At 39.5% G+C, this 13654-nt stretch overlaps 1 protein-coding gene across 1 annotated transcript in view; it reads left to right on the plus strand.

Annotated features, from left to right (window-relative positions):
• Positions 1-10729, plus strand: part of tgfbr1b (transforming growth factor, beta receptor 1 b) — a 62360-nt gene extending 51631 nt beyond the window's left edge. The window contains exons 8-11 of the mRNA XM_077553831.1: positions 1325-1481; positions 3241-3365; positions 3586-3716; positions 4554-10729. Of these exons, the coding sequence (XP_077409957.1) occupies positions 1325-1481; positions 3241-3365; positions 3586-3716; positions 4554-4679 (539 nt within the window). The 3' untranslated portion in view covers positions 4680-10729. The remainder of the gene's footprint in view (positions 1-1324; positions 1482-3240; positions 3366-3585; positions 3717-4553) is intronic.
• The last annotated feature ends 2925 nt before the right edge of the window (positions 10730-13654 follow it).

Consider the following 13654-nt stretch of genomic DNA (forward strand, 5'->3'; position numbering starts at 1 on the left):
CCTCAGTCTTTATACACACAAATCGGGAAGGTAAACTTGAACTTGCCTGAGGCTAAAAGCTGCAAACTAAAATGCCTCTCCAGCTGTCAAAGACTTGTTTTATACATTACCACGTCAAACATCTTGGGTGCAGCGGTTAGCGGCACAATATTCAAAAATTTGAAATGTTGAAAACTGAGCAACCATGTGAAAAAGAAAATCGTTTTCAGGGTTAGGCTTTTAAATATTAAGACATGCTTCAAAAGCATCTGTCACTCGGCAGCAAATGGACTGTGCAACATATTACGCCATGTCATTATATACCTACATTTTTTACTTATCCAAAAATGCTGCAGCTGCCTGTGAAAAATATATACACCATTACTGTTTGATCAGACCACATTCACATTGCTAGTTTAGAGCATTCAGATCTGTTAAATATGATGCCAAGTAGAACCGACACAAGCAATTTGGCTGCTGTGTCGTTGCCCCCCCCCCCCCCATCACTCTGGAGGTTTTTAAGGGCATTTCCAAACTATTTGCGAGTCCATCATTCTACACCGCGGAGGATCATTTGCTTGTGGAAAACATTCAAGAGTAAGACACATGGCAATCTTTCCAAGTAGTTGGATGTCCTCACAATTTTAGTTCACTCCAAGGTCAGGCCGCGCAATGCAAGGCGAAGCACTTAAATTAAGAGCTACATGTCGGACTCAGAATGTTAAACACCGCACACGTTTGCCAGGATTATCGTGTACATTAGCGATAACAGCTTGTGGAAACAACTCCAGGGTCGAAAGGAAGTGCCGCGGCAAACAACAGGGTTTTATAACATTCTTTGTCCACGTGCTGACAGTGTTACAGTAACTTGACCCACTTTAACTTGAGGCTCAATGATGAGCTTTGTCTGCCACTCCAAGATTAAAGTCATGGTTACCTGCACTGCTAATTCCTTGTTTTTCCTCTTCATTACATGAATGAGTGGGCACAGACTGCAATTGTTGCCTTTGCCGTTTTGCTGCATTTTCCACGACACGTGTCACTTGCCATAAAATCTACTTCATTGGTAATGCGGTTTAATATTATTCAAAAAGGGGTGTATTCAAATAAAAGCTTGCTCCGGTTGAGTAAATAAACATTTTTGCAGATAACCACTCATTCGACTGTAGGTTTCTGGATTTAAACTGTGTCATTATTGTTATGCACCACAATGTTGTGCCTATACTTTCCCTTCTTTTATTTAATAGTGAGGACATGCTCTGCATTTCTAATCAGCTGCATTTCATAATGGATCGCGTTTCAGCGAGTGAATGCTCTAATGTCTTGGATCTGCGGCTCTCCCCAGGTAAACCAGCGATTGCTCACCGAGACCTGAAGTCAAAGAACATTCTGGTGAAGAAGAACGGAACCTGCTGCATTGCAGATTTGGGTCTTGCTGTTCGACACGACTCCGCTACTGACACAATTGACATTGCTCCAAATCACAGAGTGGGAACCAAAAGGTAATGCTGCATAGGCAATCACTTATGTGATGCAAGTGGGTGTCGGATAAGTGATGATACATGTGACATGTTTGTTGATCCTTGTGTACCTGTGGGGGATCTCTCATCTCTAACTTTTAGTACTAAAAACTTTTTGTGGCTTTTGGTTCATCTTTCATTGTTTTCAGTACCTTCCGGTAATTGCCATTGCCATTGTCATCCATTACTGTTGTCAGTCCTCCCAATCCAGATGGTGGAACGTCAGTGTCAGTCGGCGCCAAAACCATTGGAGACAATTAATTAGTTGACAGATGAGGTCACTTGGGCTCTCAAGACATTAAGCTCGTGACTGTAGTCTAGACTGGTTCATTCAAATCAACAGTCGTTAGCTGACACCTGAGGCTAAATTGAAGATAGCTTATTTGCGTTTTGCTATTCACACATTTTTCTGTTTGTGTTTTTCTTTCAACCAGTGCTCTATGGGAATGTTGTTTAAAAACAACAACAACAAAAACAATGTCTGTATTTTTCTGACTGTAAGTCGCTCCGGAGTATGCGTCACACCAGTCAAAAAATGCATCATGAAGAGACAGAATAAAAGCAAGACCTACGGATTGCTGTCACATATCCTGAGGCAATGTTCTGACTTGTCTCCCCAGTAGAAAGCACTTTTTGCCTGTAAAGTTCGACACGAAGTACGCAATAGTGTGCAAGTTTTATTTTTCCCCCCCTCTGGGTAACCAATAATAATAAAAAATCATTTGAAGACACATACTTTTTTTTTTTTTTTTAGATTTAAAACTTATCAATAATATGTATGTGACATGCTTTCATCAAAAATGCCACAAGTATTAATAATACTAATATTTACTTTACACACCCTATATTTTTGTCTTGCTGAAATTGGCCTCTTTGGAGGGTGGCCCTGTTTCGTGCATGTGAGCCAGCCAATGTTAAATGGATTTTTATTACATCAACAATGTATAATTTGTTTCTCTATATGGTTCAATTTGTACACGTATGTTCCATCTTCATACTCTGTGATTAAAAATAAGTATGCTCCTCTCGGGAACTAATAAAGCTTGTTCGACACTGTTTATTTGAAAAGCCCAACAAACAGTCTCTCTGAGAGGCTCTTTAATTGTATTTATAATTTATTATACTGATTACAATCCCTCAAGGGAAAATTCAACTTCCACTCTGCAATTTGTTTTGTGTTGCGCGCCACATGGAAAACCAGATCACACAGATGCGAAGGGAGATGTCGGAAAGGTAGCGAGGGAAAAGTGCTGCAGGTGCTACTTTTCCTGCAACATGTACTTTCTTTCTTTCTTTCTTTCTTTTTGGTCCATAGCTCAAACTGTACTAGACAGCCCAAGTTCATAGCTCAGTATATTTTATTGTCCATAAGGCAAACTTTTCTTGCAGACAGAGTACAAGAAAAATTCATTTTAAAACAGTCAAGATAAATCCGAAACAGTTGGCAGAGATCATACTGTACATTGTGCAAATTTAGCAATGTTATTGCTCTGGCGGCTAAGGAGTCTCTGGTCCTATATTTCCTGTATTAGTGTTGAAGTAGGCGTATTGATTGATTGGTATTCAGCTGTTTGTTTCTGGTGGCCTTCACAGTCTGGATATGTCTTTATTCCTTTCATTGATTTAAGTGCCAACAAATAACGGTAAATAATCTTTAAAAGCGCTTGGTGTTGGTGCTACAATTTTCAAACAATGGATCCTACATGGCATTCATAAGACGCCTGTGTTTTTTTATTTCCAGGTACATGGCGCCAGAAGTACTGGATGACTCCATAAACATGAAACATTTTGAATCTTTCAAGCGAGCTGACATCTACGCCATGGGATTGGTCTTCTGGGAGATTGCCAGTCGCTGCTCCATGGGAGGTGAGATTGCAAGTGTGGGGTTACTCAAATAACTGGAAGATTGACAAGTTGACTGCGTAAATGATGGATAAATGGAACACAAGAGTTCAGTTATTTGTAGAATTATTGACGCCTCGAGTATTAGGGACACGGCCGAAAAAGTGTAGCCGGCAAACCACAAGGGAGTAACAGCATGTAATTTGACCTATATATTTTTTTTATGTTTTTTCTTTTTCTTCAGGAATCCATGAAGACTACCAGCTACCATATTATGACCTGGTTCAGTCAGATCCATCAGTGGAGGAGATGAGAAAGGTGGTTTGTGAGCAGAAGCTTCGCCCTAACATTCCCAATCGCTGGCAAAGCTGCGAGGTAAAAAGAATCATGTATTTCTATAATGCAATATATTTTCCCCCAAAAATGAAAGAGAATCAGATTAATGGAAGCATTTTGGAATACTTTACTACATTTATGTATGTTTCTCAATGATAAAACAAATTGTGAATTAAACTGTGAGTAAAACATGTACAGTAATGCTGAGCTATGTTCGTTTTCACCTTTTAACATTTTTAACCATCATACAAGTGCAGTTTTGTCAGGTTCTCAGTAGAACAGCATTTAAGGAATTGAGATCGGATGTTCCATTGTTTTTGTTTTGACCTATGACAGCAATAGTTATGCCCTAAGTTAGATTTGGTTCACCCATCTGACAGATTTTTGTCCTAACTACCATTGTTTTAACCGACCTTTTCAGGTCAGAGGCTGCATCAAAACCTTCTGTATGCTTTAGCATAAAAAAAAAAAACAAGGCTCCGTGGCAATATTTAAAATATAATGTGTTTATACGTTTTGGGAGCAAATCAGTTAAAAAGTATTTTTTAAAACATTTGTCAAAAAATCTGTGAATAGGCAAATTCACGAGGGTTCGCTGAAGAAGGCGATCATAAATGCTCATTGGTTGCGGCAGCTTTTGTGTTCAAATAGTTACTTAAAGGGTTGTAACGCCACAATATCGATGCTAGTTTTGTTAGCTTTTGTATGATAATCATGTGGTTTGTTTAGATACACGATGTACGAATGGGTTTGTTTTCTGCTTACTTTTTAAATTTTTGCAGCTAAAGACACAAAATTATCCGAGCGATGGCTCGCCAGCATCGGAAAAACTCATAAGTCCGGTGAGTTAAACGTTGCTGTGTGTCCTCTCTGCAGGCGTTGCGTGTCATGGCTAAGATCATGAGAGAGTGCTGGTATGCCAACGGCGCCGCCCGGCTCACGGCGCTGCGGATCAAGAAGACCCTGTCGCAGCTCAGCCAACAGGAGGGAATCAAGATGTAGACCGCAGACTACCAAACGCCCGCGCAAACCCATTTCTGACTGGCATCCATATCATTAGCATTACATCCTTCTCATCGACATTGTCGATTCATTCGTCGCTCCTCTCCTTTTTGGAGCGGAAGGGAAGCTCAGACATTATTTCCCCAGTGTTGTCTGTTTCTCACCCTTAAATCACTCAATGGTGAGTTTTGCATTTAGAACTGAAGGCGTGTCGGTGTGTTGCGCACCCGAATCCATTGGCGGCGGATGAACGGCTGAATCTGACGAGGGACGGGGGCAGGCAGCGCCTGACAAGGCGGTACGAGTGGCTTTAAAAGAAGCGTCGCCCGTTTTCCACCGTGCTCCGTGACTCACGAAAGGAAGACTCTTCAAGACGAGAGTCCATCCGGACGAGCCTTCATCGCTCAGACATCCTCAGGTAGATTCCAACAGCAGACACTCAGCTGGTATCACCTGAGAGGCCGCTGAGCTGCCTTACATATTCATCCTCACCGCCTCATTTGTATATTAGCCTTTCATTGTTCACTTCACTAGGCTGTAAGCTACTCACATTCATTCGATACCTTTTTCCTCTAATGTGATATGTCACATTAGCCCAATCCATCGAGCCAATTTACAAACACAAACGCGCGATTATACAAAGTGCTCCCACGACACTAATCCATTCTAGTCTTGGGTTAACCATCATTAGTTTGACTATACAGTGAGCACAGGTTTGTAATTGGCCTAGTTTAAGAAAACTACTCTTTTCAAACTGTAGATTGAAATGCAGGAAGGTCCTTCATGATTCTTTCTGAAGCGTTTTGGTTGTGCAGGGAGCAGCAAAATGAAGTTGCCGTCTGCTTGGACAATTAGAAAAAATTGCTTTAAAGCTCAGCCGGGATGAATCGTATTTGGGCATAATTATTATTCATCGGAGATGTTGGATGTGAGTAGCAGTGAGGACTGAATCACGGACCAGAGTATTAAAACATCCTGTGTGGTCCAGTCAGAATTTTGTGCAAAATTTCTCATCGCTGCGGCGATTTTGCACCTGGTTTTGATTTTCTTACCGATGTATTATTTCCCCATCTCCCCGTGTATTATCATGGAGATGCAAAGGTCAGTTTAATTTATTGTCGTTTCTTTTCTTTTCGTTTGAGTGGCAGGGCAACTTTTTGTTCTTTTGACAACTTAAAACTGGACACGATGACCTCATTCAGTTTTGGCAAACATGCTGCATCATATGCAATTAACAGTAGATAAATGTGTATTTTCTATACTCTGCGAAAATCACAAACACCAACAACAATCAGCTGCCGCCATGCCTTCCAGTCCAGCTGTTACCGGAAAGTGCCAGTGCTTGGGAAAAAAAAAGAACTACTCGTGCCAGCTGCTGTGCAAAGCATTTGTTTCTGGCGTGTATGCAGCTCTGTGTGTGTATTTGTGTGTGTGTGTGAGAGAGAGAGAGAGGAGGCCGAGCGTACAGTAGCTCGTACTATGCACACCCAAAAAGTCCCGAAGGAACAGAAAGATACGTCACAGCGCACAACGCCAACAACAACCCAGCCTCGACCCTCTGGTGCCATTTCATGACCTGCCCTCTGAACACGTGAACACACAAAACGCCTCAGCAAACAACCCGGACAGCTCGTCCGCTTATGTTTTTGTCAGGGGACAATCAGCGTCACAAAAAAAAAAAAAATTCAAAGAATGACTGATGTTGTCCCTTGAATATAATCCGTTGGATTCTAAATTTTCATGTTGAACTTCTGTTTGTGCAACAGTGCAAAAAGTGGTCTTCTCTGTGCGACAACATATTTGTTTCAAAGTAGAATAAGCCATAGGTTTTCCCAACTTGTGTATATATATTTTTGGGGTTACAGTACTTTGTACAACATTAATAAAAAATGAAAAAAAGATAAGTCATCCTTGTGAGGGACCAAATGGCAAGAACTTATTTTATGTACATATGCGAGAGGTCATCAAAACTGACTAGAAGAAAAAAGATGATCAAAAGATGTTCACCATTCTCATCAAAATCATCCCCTTCAACTGGCAAGACTAAAAATCGCAGTCTTATAGCATTTATTCTGTTTCCTTTTTCCCTCATGAGTAAAGACAATTCCGTTTTTTCCCTCCACTACGAAATGACATTCTGCAAACTAATAGGACCACATTGGCATTCGAGCAGGATAACTACATGTTATTAGTGAAGCAAAAATGTTCCATTTTGACGGTATGCTAACCGGTGTTAAAACTACATTTCTAAAAAATAAAAAATAAAAAAAAATACATTTTTTGAAATATTTGGCGGACAACAGTCCCAGAATGTTTGGTACAGTAAAATAATGTTAAATTAAAATGATTAGATAAATGTCAACCTTCTATTTGTGTTGTCCTTAGGGCTAACTAGTACCCGCTGGCATCATTTAATAATAATATATATATTTTTTAAATCTGTATTAGCAGTGGCTTTTCATCTTGCTCCCTCCCTTTTCCTCCTCAGTGTGTAACTGCTCACCCCTCCCCTCTCTGATTATGAGAAGGAAAATTTGTTAATTGGAGACAATAACTTAAACAAAGTGGTTATTTTATTCAACTCGGCCAGTCTTATTGTGCCCTGCTTATAAGTCCTCTAAAAAAAATTATAATACTAATTTTTTTTTAAAATGGGCTCGTTTGAAACCTTGGTAAACCGTCATACTAGTAATACTAGTAGTGTTACTAATGCATCACAGTTGTTCACTAGTCAGGTTCTACTAAAGAGCAGACTAATACATTGACTTTAAACTTGAAATCAAGAAATTTGAATCCATGTTGTAGAATGTTCCCAATGAGGTTTTCAAAAGTTTGCCAGCCTGGCATTTGATTTTAAGGCCGGAATCCAATAATTTTACAAGCAGATGTCGGTACACTGTACAGCCAAAAATCACATGTAGCATCTGGTTTCGCCGTTTGTTAGAGTTGTGTTGTTGTTCTGTTGCAAATTTTGCGATACCGTACATTTCAATCACGGGATATGTTTGCTATTTTGTGTCAAAAGCCATTTTAATACCCAGACCAAAACATCAAATTCAATGCAGCTTGTTACATGGGCAATAGAAATCCCACATCTATTTGTGATCACTTTGACGACTTGGTGCAAGTTCATACCTTTTCTAGTTGATGATGAAGGAATGTTCCGCAAATAGCAAGCGACGTCGTCGTTTTTCATTAGTGTTAAAGAAAATCAAGACTGAAACTTCTTTCACGCCACAAGAAAAAAAAAAAAAGTGGATATTGTTGCGCTGTCAAAATTGAAGAAGGTTACTGACTGGAATGATAGCCTGCTCGGTTTTAAGCCTTGGAGGATAAAGTGATTGGTGGTGTTGGTGGAATAAAAGCAAAATTTAGGGGCGGGGACTGTAGCTGTGTGGCTTGTGTGTTCCATTAGCGACGTCATTTCTCTGGGATTATTATTACTAAACAAAAACGGCAGCACCTTTGGTATGTCTCAACTCTTGATAACTGTCATCCTTGTCTTAAAAGTCACCAGCAGCCTTGTATTCTTTCTTTCGTTTTCTTTTCAAAGCCCAAGGTGACTTATCTGTACAAAAACACAACATCTGAGCTTCACGTCTTCATCCAGCAACTTTTCACGTCCTTGATGCTTTTGTTGCCTTTCAGTCTTGTCGTCATGTGCTCTAATCTCATAGCTACGAGGGCCACACTTCACTGCAGCTTGCAGCTCAGGTTTCACTTGACTGAAACTATTTGTATTTAGGTACGCTTGAAACAAACAAACAGGGACGCTTCGAAACACTTGGATACCGATTAATTAGCAGGTAAAAGCTCTTTTAAAAAGGGGTAAAAATCTGCCTTTTTATTTTTATTTTTTTTTTACACGTTACAACACAAGTGAACGATAAAGACGTTCAATTCCCCCAAGTGTGGAACTGCCTTTTGTCGAGTAAACATTTTTTGACCGGCAAACTCGTTCGAACGTGTTTGCAAATACATTTGAACGTGTTTATATACGTTGAAACGCGTTTGCAAATGTACTTTTAGGCGAAATGCTAAAAACATAGCATTTTTCCCATAATGCCACGGGGTATTTTGACTTAAGTTATTTTAATTATTATTATTATTATTATTATTATTATTATAAGTGAAATAAATACTATTGGACCAAGTTTTGTGATCTTCCTGCATTTTGTATCTTAACTGTTGTGTTCGGGGGCCAAAAAGTCATTTGTTTTGTTTAATAAATATATATATATATATATATATATATATTTTTTTTTTTTATTATTATTATTATTATTATTATTAATCGGCCTTTTGCTCCGCCATTGCCCTCAAAATCCTTAACTCTTTGACTGCCAGACGTTTTCAGAAAAGGGATGCCATGGGTGCCAGCCGATTTAAGCATTTTTGACTGATCTTTCAAGGTCCACAGAAAATTATGTGTTTGGACTATGGAAACACACATACTACCAAATGAAAGATTTGACTCTCATCTTTCATCAGAAAAAAAAGTTTGTTTCTACCTTATTCCGTTTTTCAGTAATCAACAATAGAAAATGGTTAGTTTCACCTGTTTTGAGAAAAAAAAACGTATTTTAACGTCTTTGGCACTCCTCCATAGGATTTTACTAAACGTTATTTAACGTTTTTGGCAGTCAAAGGCCATGCCCTTTCTTCAATATGTTATAAATTAGAAGTGACTTTTTACAGCACGGCCCACTTCTATGCGGTTGACTGAGTTTTAATTAAACCGATTCAGGTCTGTTTGCAATTCTCATTTATCAATCAAAAGATGTGAGCTGCGTTGTCTGAGCTACTTGGTGTCCCAAGCCTGTCAGGTATACTCCACACGTACTGTATGCCTTTTCTAGTCGAGTAGCCGTTTTCCTGCTCTGTCTTTCAGAGCTTTAAAAAAAAAAAAAAAAAAAAAAAAAAGAGGGACACCGAAAACTATGCCAGCGGCTCTACCACCTCAGACCACAAACAGCTGTGAATGTATCGACCCAGCATCCGAGCATGTACGACCAGCCGGATCGCAACCTGCGTCGCGACCCGAAAGGTCACGGCGGCAGCTTGTGAGCGTGCAAATATCTGCAACGCTGGTCGTCCTCTCTCTCTTTTTTTTTATGCAAAAACCGCCAGAGCATCGTCCGCACAGGTTTAGTGTCTATGCTTACGTGATCCACACTGTGAAGAGGACGAGTTGCTTGGAAATCGGTTCAGGAAACGAGCACGTTGTAGCCCACCGCTCACCTACAGGGATTTAAATATGACACAACGAGAAGGCTTGGGTCCAAAAGTGCTCGGAAAGGCTGCAGTGAACCTGTCATGGCATTAAAAGTAGCAAAAAAGCTTTACGATGTGTTTTTTTTTTTTCATTAACTTTTCAAATGCCAAGACTGCACGATTGTCCATTCGCTTTGTAGAAGTCATCCAGAAGCATCGTCATAATCATAATCAACCTAACAAAACAAACAAAAAAAGATCACTTTGGAAAAGAAAATACCTCCATTTTAAAGACCAATGTGTTTTTACCTCACTGTAAATATACTCTCTATTTGTTTACTCTGATTTGTTTTATTTCTATGAAATGCTTAAGAAATTAAAGAGAAGTTTTGTTTTCTTTCTTCTATGGTACCTTTTTTCCGGCGCGCGGCTTCGTGTTGTGTTTGTGTCGAGTCCAAACGTCGATGGAATCGATTCCACTTTTGCCACCCATGCTCTGTGTATGACCCGTTTTGGTCGTGTTGTTCTACGTGAGCTGTACAGTCAAAAGTGCTTTACAGATGTCAAGCCCCATTCTGAGCTCTGCTACAAAATGCCTTGTTCAATATGCTCTTTGTCTTAAAAACAAACAGAGGGGTGAAAAAAGTGAAAGTGGTGTTAGAGGAGCCCTCCTCGCCACGTCACCCCTCTTGGGTTTCTAAACATATTATCTTGACTTTTTATATATATAGTGTGTACAGATGAATGAGAGATGATAGGAACTAGAGGACTGAAACATGTTAACTTTTAACATAGCTGGAGTAGAAAATGGTGTGAATAAAGAATGTTTCGCTACATTGTTGGTGTTTTTATTGTTCATGTGTTCACAAAATTTTACATGACCACCTGTCATAAAACTGTATATACTGTATACACACCTCGCTGTTTCTTTTTTGAACAAGATTTGGGACGAAGTATGAATTGATTCTAAAATATCCGAATTTTTAAAGGAATACTTGATTCATTTAGACATTTTCAGCAGTATGAATATATTTTGTCTAATTGTGATAACTTCATTATTTTTCATATACAAATAATACCTTTAAAAAAAAACATTTTGCCACTTGCTGTCGACTGAAGACACATCACGCAAGCTCAGGAAAACAGGAAACCACCAATCATGGCTCAGTTTGCCAAAGTCACATGACCAAACCCAGAAAACAGATGAGCCGTGATTGGTCGTTAGCCGTTTCTTGTGCACCCGCGGTCATCTTCAGTCGATTATTATCTTTATTATTAATATAATTTCAGACAAAATATCTTCTTACTGCTGAAAATGGTTAAATCAAGTGAAGTATCCCTTTAAGTATACACAACCAATTGGTTAACTAAGTCATATTTATAGCTAAGAGTCCACAAAGTGCTAATTAAATGCTAACATTAGCCAAAAAGTGTCCACACTTGTCAGCAAGGTTTTGCCAGCTATATATTGTTACAACAAATCACTGTTTAATATGCAAATGAGATTACAAGTAGCCACATTTTAATCTGAATGGTGAATAGGTGCGCTAATGGTGTATATGCCACGGAGGGACTTCCGACTTCCGCGTTTTCACCAACCCGGAAGTCCGTGGCATCTACCCCATAGCGCTTTGCGATTTATGTCATGATATACTTGCTAATAATAATTAGCACCAAAAAACACATTCCTGTATCGTTTTTGCTAAGCAATACTTTCGGAGAAAATGTTTTAAATACATTTAAAAGTGTTTAAAGCTTGTGACACAGATAAAACTTTTTTCTTTTTTTTTTAGTTTTATATAGCGCACTTTAACCTGTCACGTCACATCATGTAGATAGAAGTGCATTTGTATGTTCCGCCTCCTCAGCAGCAGAGCCGCATCGGGGCCAACATCCATACGCCGCCATCCATCACCGGCATACTGTCTGCAGCCTTGACAAGCAGTTCTTTACGTCAGGACAAACAGTACCCCTCCCTGCCTCACAGCTAACATTGCACTCTCTCCATCTCCTCCCAGAGGCGCAGTTAGCGTTGCCGTGCAAGTCACGAGTAATCGCATCATCATTACCCGCAAACACTGCATGGGCCGATTTCAAAATGTGTTGGGCGTGCACAACGCCATCTTCTTGTAAATGTATGTATATAAAAAAAAAAAAAACTTAGTTGAGCTGCCTTTCGACTTTTCCCGGGGGAAATCTGTCCACCCACTGCAGCACACGACACTCAGAATAAACGTGTGGCATGTTGTGAGATCATTAGAAGGCGATGGAACTCCACGGCCTCTCTTGCGGGGTAATGCAGCAGTAAGCAAGCGCTGCAGTGTGCAAACAGACCTCCGTAATGATCTACTGCATCCGTTTCCCTCATTCGCTATCGACTCGCGATTCCCATGGCATCTCTTATTATTCACAAAAGCAGGGAGGAAAGGGACTGAAGGGGAATTGAAAGCATCGGATAAGCGAAAAATATTAATGATGGTGACTTAAAATATTGACACTGGGCAACATTTGGACAGTTTCACTTAGGGGTGTACTCTCTTTTGTTGCCAGGCGTTTCAGTCAGCTTTTGACTCCCAACTTCGTGGGAACAGGTTAAGAAAGTCAGTTTCTTCCACCGTGTGTGTTCCAGTACAAAAAGCAAATGCCACAAAGGTATGCTTGAGTTAGTTCAGGCAAACGTGTATAGGTTGACATAGCACTGAGTCTGAGACTGCAAGCCAAGCGTGAGCTCTGACATGACGAAAATCAGTGATTCTCAGAGTAGTACGGCGGCGCCCTCTAGCGGTATGTAAAAAAATTGTAAAGTTTCAAAACTGCTTTAAAAAAAACTCAAGCAACTACAGTGTCCTGAGTTGTGTTGTTGTTGATATTGTAATCCATTACAGTGCGTTTCTTAAGGACAATTCTGTTGTATACAATTTCATATACATCTGCACTTATCAAGTGCTTTTTTCCCCCAATAATATTTATTCAGATACCTTTTTTTTTTTTTTAATGAATTTCTGACCCTCATCCACAACTGTTTGGCCCTGTCCATTCCTATCATTTTTATGAATGTAGGCCTTAGGTTTAATTATATTAGGGACATCATAATTACGTTTTCTGTTTCTGTGTTTAAAAAAAAACTTTTCAAATTAAAGGATACGGATTAATAAAGTTATAATAGTTTAATTAAGGATTTAACAAACAAAGCCACACCGAAAATCTTGACCACTTTTGCCTGGCTCACACTTTGGCCAGAAATGCTTTTTTTTTTTTTTTTTTAAGAGTCATGACTTTGATACTTTTGATTTGAAAAATGATAATTATCCCTGGAAGTGACTTTAATAGATGTTTTAATCTTAAAATGGCCTACCTCGACCCGAAACCGGGTGACAAATAGTCACAAATAAAAACCTGCGACCGAGTCAGCAGAAAGAAAGGGGGAAAGTAGTGAATCTTTGAAACCCGAACCGCGAAGCAGCGAGGGAACAACGTTTCACCTTCTCATTGCAATTACTGTTAGTCGCCAGAAGAGGGCACTGTAGCTCAATAATGTATTGTAGTACAAAACATGAATCACTGTCAAAACGTTTTTACGTTGTTTTTGCTTTTATTTATTGCATTGCTATGTTAACATTAGTGTGAATAATATTGTAATTAAGTTGTTTAGGAAATATGATGCATGTGACTCCAATTGGATACAAATGTTTTATGGCGGTGAGAGGGAGGAGCTGGTTGCAAGCGTACTACTACGTAAGGGTGGGTGGCGGCATGTGTGG

This window comes from Vanacampus margaritifer, chromosome 20 (genome assembly GCF_051991255.1).
Source record: "Vanacampus margaritifer isolate UIUO_Vmar chromosome 20, RoL_Vmar_1.0, whole genome shotgun sequence".
NCBI lineage: Eukaryota > Metazoa > Chordata > Actinopteri > Syngnathiformes > Syngnathidae > Vanacampus > Vanacampus margaritifer.